Source organism: Gossypium hirsutum, chromosome A11 (assembly GCF_007990345.1).
Source record: "Gossypium hirsutum isolate 1008001.06 chromosome A11, Gossypium_hirsutum_v2.1, whole genome shotgun sequence".
Taxonomy (NCBI): Eukaryota; Viridiplantae; Streptophyta; class Magnoliopsida; order Malvales; family Malvaceae; genus Gossypium; species Gossypium hirsutum.
This window is the reverse complement of record NC_053434.1, coordinates 78,340,986-78,346,674: the sequence shown is the minus strand read 5'-3', so window position 1 is coordinate 78,346,674 and position 5,689 is coordinate 78,340,986. Positions and strand designations below refer to the sequence as shown.

General features: G+C 33.0%; 1 protein-coding gene across 1 annotated transcript; it reads left to right on the top strand.

Moving 5' to 3' along the window:
- Positions 1-591: 591 nt before the first annotated feature.
- LOC107956654 (peroxisomal and mitochondrial division factor 2) lies at positions 592-2,026 on the top strand. Its single transcript, XM_041081995.1, has 2 exons — positions 592-852; positions 983-2,026. The coding sequence occupies exon 2, from the start codon at positions 1,003-1,005 to the stop codon at positions 1,858-1,860; it is 858 nt and encodes a 285-aa protein (XP_040937929.1). The 5' UTR covers positions 592-852; positions 983-1,002; the 3' UTR covers positions 1,861-2,026.
- The last annotated feature ends 3,663 nt before the right edge of the window (positions 2,027-5,689 follow it).

Sequence of the window (5,689 nt, the reverse complement as noted above, 5' to 3'; positions counted from 1 at the left end):
AAGCCAAGTTAAAACTAGCGTTCTATATTATATTATGTCTAATTCAAATAAACTAGTTAAAATTTCTCACTTATGTATGTGATACATTTTAATAATTATTTTCTACAAATTTTGTAATTAAGTTGATTTCATGCAAAATTCTTTGTAAATACTATACTTCAATTCTTAATTTATTTAGATAAAATATAAAAATATAAAGATATTTATAAACAACTATATATTATATAATCATGATAATATTTAAAGAGTTATTATTTTGTAGAATGATAGCGTACTTTTTTTTTTCTGTTTCAAAATGATGTGTCAAAATGTTAAGAAGGGGCAAGGAGGCAGAGTAGAATTGGAGGCAAGGGATTTTTGTTGGTTTTTAGTACGGTATAATTTGAAATTTTCAATTCTAATATATTGGAGCATATATAGAATTTGAAGTTTTCAATGCTAACCATTCGGAACATTTTGCTCAATGCATAACATTAGATCATTTCTCCAAATAGAAACTAAAATATGAATATATAGAATAATAATAATTTTAGGCATAATAATTTTTAGAAAAACTAAACTTTTTTTCGAGGACTTTGTTATATGAATGATGTTCTATTTTATTTTTATTTATAAATTTGACATGTTTTATTTTATGAATTTTTAATTATTTTTATTTTATATCTTCTTTTTTCATCACTGTCATGCCCCTCCACCTTTTTCTTAGATTTCTTAACCTCCATTTCACTATGATTTCTTAAATCTACATTTTGTTTCCTTTCCTTTGTCTAAACAAAATCTGGAAACTTCAAAAGTATATATGTGTGTGTGTATATATATATATATGCTGAAACCGTAATTGAAACCAATAAGGTGGAGCTTCTTTGTTTCTTTTTCTATTCTTCAAAATTTTAAGAACATACAAAAAATAACTCGGCAGTCTTTAATGTTTTTTTTCTGCTCATCCTGCCCTAATTTGTTTTCACTCTGATTTTCTTGGTAGCGAAACAGAGATTTAAGAAAATGGAAAATTCAATGACCACCAATGGCGAAGTGGAGACGATAGAGAAGTTCCACGACTCCGATGAAGCTAAAATATCTAAACTGGTTAATAAAATCGAAGGTCTTGAAAGCGAGAAGATAAAATTGACTAACGAAAACAAAGAAATGATGGAACAGATGGAAAAATTGAATCATGAAATGGATCATCTGCAAAAAAGGGATGAAGAAATGAGATTAGAAATGGATGAATGGGATGAAGATTCAAGTTTCCTGGAATCGATTGCAGCGAGATCGGCTAACTTAGAAACTGAAGTCACGAGGCTTCAACATGATCTGAGAACATCGACGCGTGAAGTAGGTGAAGCGAAGAAAGAGGTGATTCAGTTAAAGAAAGCACTGGAGGAGAAAGCATTGGTGATCGAAAGACTGCGCCACGAAATCGCTGAGTTGAGAAAAGAGAAAGTTAAGAGAGAGAAGAAAGGGAGGGAGCTGGAAGCAAAAATAGGGATTTTAGAAGTGAGAGTAACGGAGGAAAGGGGAAAGAAATCTAGGGTCCAAGAGGAAATGAAGGAAAGGATCGATGAGCTTAAGAAGAAAATTGAAAATCTCGAAGCCGATGCAGCTAAAATGAGCAATGAATTGAAAAGAAGGAAGGAAGAAAAACGACAATGTGAGGAGAAGGCAATGGGGTTGGAATTCAACATGTTGGCCTTAAAGGATATGGTGGACGAGAAGACAAACGAAGCTAAAAGTGGAAAGGTTAAGGATATTGGTTACATAGATAAAAGGTTGGAGGTTCCGATTGCGACAGTCGGAACAGTTGCTGCCATTGCTGTGGTAGTTGCTGTGGTATATCGTTGCTGTAGGAAGCGGTCGTGAAGAATGATTGCTGGCAGAATTGGGTTAGCACTTTATACAGTTATGACTGTGGGTTAAACTTTTTATAGAGATGGAATAATTTTGCTTGGATTTTCATAATTTTTTCATTTGAATGTCAATTCAAATTTTCACAGTTGGCTGGAATTCAATATTATTATCATTATCATATGATTTTGTAGCAAGTGGAACCGAAAATTTGCATGCCTAATCTTTTTCATGTTCATTTTTCATTAGGTCAAATATAAGTTGTAATTGTTACTGCGTGAAATAGTGCTCATTTATCTACATAGCAGACAAACAAACAATTTCAGGTGCAATGTGTATATTTATACTTCTGTACAACTTTTTTGTGTTTTAAGAATATTATTATGATACATTTCAAATTAAGTGTATGATTATAACAATGAATTTCAGTGAGTTATCTAGTGAAAACCTGCAAAATTTAATTTGTTTGATTGGCAATATTTATGAGTTTCTTTTGGTTAAAAAACAAACATTGTAAACTAACAACTTTGTTTATTAAAGGAAAAAAGGTAACAACTTGGTTATCATCCATTTTTTGGAAACCGAATAGAGTGAAACACTCGTAAGAAAATTATATTACATAAAGCAATTTATTTCGAAAGTGATCGTAACTTCTCACTAGAAACAATATGGTTCATCTGAACCGAAGCTTGACGAAGTCTAAAACATCCTACTGGGCTGTTGGTCGTTAACTTTGCCAACAAATTAACTGCCTCGTTTACTTCCCTGTAAATGTGCTTGAAACTAACTTTCAACACCCTACTCTTCTTAAAATTTAAGGTTTTCTTTTTGGAAATAAAAAAGAAACAATGTTATAAAGACTAGCTAGTGCATAAACATTTCCTATTGAAAGTTATCCTTTGTTGCATCTGTAACACCCTAGTTCTGGCAGGTACAAGGTTTGGCATATACTACAACAAAACAGCCCTAAGGTAACACTTTTAAGCCAACACTTTCCTAAGTGTCGAGATTGACTTGCTAACATACGCTTTGGCTAACTCTTTGTATAAGAGTCGGGATATGCATGCTTAAGGCAACGCTTAAATAAGAGTCGATTTTGTCTAACACTATGCTGATTTTTGTTATACCTTTCCCAACTATATAAAAGTGTTGTCATATGAAAAGCGTAAGACACTCTTTCTAGAATACACCGAATCTATTTTGGGTTATTTACATTTGTACCTTTACACAACATTTTTGGGTGTTGACAAAATCTGATTATTTTTTGACTTTTTAGGAAGAGTTGGGAAAATATTAACTTATCCCAACTTTTATTTTTCGTTAGAAAATATTTTTATCTAACCCAACCTTTTTGTGTTGCCTTTTTCTACTCATGACTTATCCCAACCTTTTTTTATTTAAATTAAACCAAAAACTCAATTAGTTTGTAACAATCTAAGTTTCATTCAAACAAATGCCCAAATCCAATTACCTATAAACCCTAGAGACATGAAATGAATCACTATATTAATTTGTAAAAAGATCCGCAAACCCTAGATCCTCTTTATCTGTCACATCTCAGTCCCTCTGCAGTTCACCTAAGTAAGCATCTGTTCTACTTTGTGGCAAACCTCCAAGAACTATCATGAAGGAACAACAATTTCTATGCGATAAACAATAATATTTTTTTGTTAATTGTTTTATTTTGCTTGAATATTTATCAATAAATTATTCGGATATGTATTGGTTTTGTTATATTTGTCATTGAAATGGAAAGGTATTGTGTCTAATTTCCATTTCTTCAACAATTAATTGCTCATTAGAGGAAAATGGATTTTCCTTCGCACTTATTTTCTAGTTTCCCTTTATCTAGATAACCCATTTTGTTGTTTCTATTTTTTGTTTATGTTTCGAGGTTTTTTTTTCCTTTTAGGATTATTAGATATGTACAATTTGTTTGTTTTCTGATTGGTTTTGATTTGATAATCTTGTGGACTAGAAATGGGCGAAGAAGTTAAGGCTGTGGTTCCTAAGTCATTCTTGAATAAGTAGAAGAGGGTTGAAGAATGGGAGCTTACCAAGAAGCAGAAGCTTGAAGTCGCAAAGAAGAAGAAAGTTGAGAACCGCAAGTTAATTTACACTAGGGCTAAGTAGTATGCAAAGGAGTACGAGGCTCAGATGAATTTGTTCTTGTTTTTTTTTTAATTTGATTTTATCAAATCTTAAAAGCTTTAGGTCCAGAATCTATCATAATTTATGATTTCTTAAAAGGATTTTTAGCTACATATTCCTTAACCTTTTATTTACCTTGTGGTTTTGGGTACATAATCTCAGAGGTTTCCTTTTCTCCAAACAAAAGCAATAGAGGGCACCTCTGTCGATACCGGGGAGCTTTTTGATGACTTGAAAGAAAATATGAGAAAATGGTGGCCCGCAAATAATCAATTCCTTGTTAGTGCCTGACTTGGCTTGTTTTTTCGTGGTTTTCTAGTGGGATAAAGTTGAGACCAAGACCACGGTTCTTTTATATGGTGGTGGGGCAATAGTTGTTGTTTGGCTATCATCTATTCTTGTTGGTGCCATTAACTTAGTGCCTTTGGTAAGTGAATCATCTATTCTTGTTGGTGCCATTAACTCAGTGCCTTTGGTAAGTGAAACTCTTCATGCGACACTTTTTAACTTGTTTTATATGCTAATCCTATCTGAAATCCATGCATTTATGTGCTTATTAACTTTCAAAGATAATGGAGTTGGTTGGCCTTGGATATTCCAGATGGTTTGTCTATAGAGACATTCTCTTTAAGGTAAGATTTAAGTCTAAATATATATGGTCCCATGAATCTTATTTGTGGAATAATCAAAGTTCTTTATGGGTGAGCCAATTCATTTAAACACTTGCAAATTGTTCAACTTGATTACTCTAAAGGGAAATTTATAAATGCATGAAGAGACAATGATGTATTTGATGGTTTTGAATCAACATTTTTGAAGAGATAATCATGGGTGATCTTGATGTCAAAATATCTTCTTATGCTATGCTTGGTGCTAGGTTCACCCAAGAAGGTTTGCTCTTTAACTTTTTCCTTTTTCCTTTTATTATCTTTAGATTTTTGTACCAAATGCTTCTTGTTTTGTGTTATATTGTTGCATTTTGATTTTATTTTGGTAGATTACAGTAATTATGAATAAATCTTTTATAAAAAACTGAACAAACTCTAATAGATGAATAGATTGGAACATTTTCCCCTTTGTGATGATATATGTACTCACATTGAGCTTATCTAGATCTTGGGTTGCCAATCGTTAAATAGAAGTCATAGCACGTTGATAAGTAGCACCAGCATTCTTTAAACCGGCATCACTGTGTAATAGTTGTTACCTTTCGGAGTTCAGAAGGCAGTCTTTTCCGCATCCACAGGGTTCATCTTGATTTGGTTATAGCCGCTATACTCATCCATGAATGAGAACATCTCATGCCCAGCTGTTGCATCTATGAGCAGATCAAAGGGAAGTCATCTTTTGGACAAGCTTTGCTAATCCGTGGACTAAGGGATGTAGGCTATGAGGAAGAAAGGCCTTGTTATCATCGAGATCGACGTAAGGAAAGTAAGGTGTAGAGTCCAACTAAGACTTCCATGAAAAGTCTCATTCATGTTGATTGAGGAGTTTCTTACTGACCGCTAAACCTTCTCTATTTTTGAAGATAAACTGGAAAGCAAACTCAGAGAATAGCTAAGTGGTCAAGTAGATCATGGAAGTCTATAGAAATGGAAATTTAGTCATTGCTTGAGAAATTGCTGGACATAAATGATGCCATGAGCAGATGTGCTGCGTCTGTTGCTTCAACTACTTCAATAACCCAAAA

What these genes read in the sequence shown, in the direction of transcription:
- LOC107956654 (XM_041081995.1), top strand. Translation starts at nt 1,003, where the DNA reads ATGGAAAATTCAATGACCACCAATGGCGAAGTGGAGACGATAGAGAAG.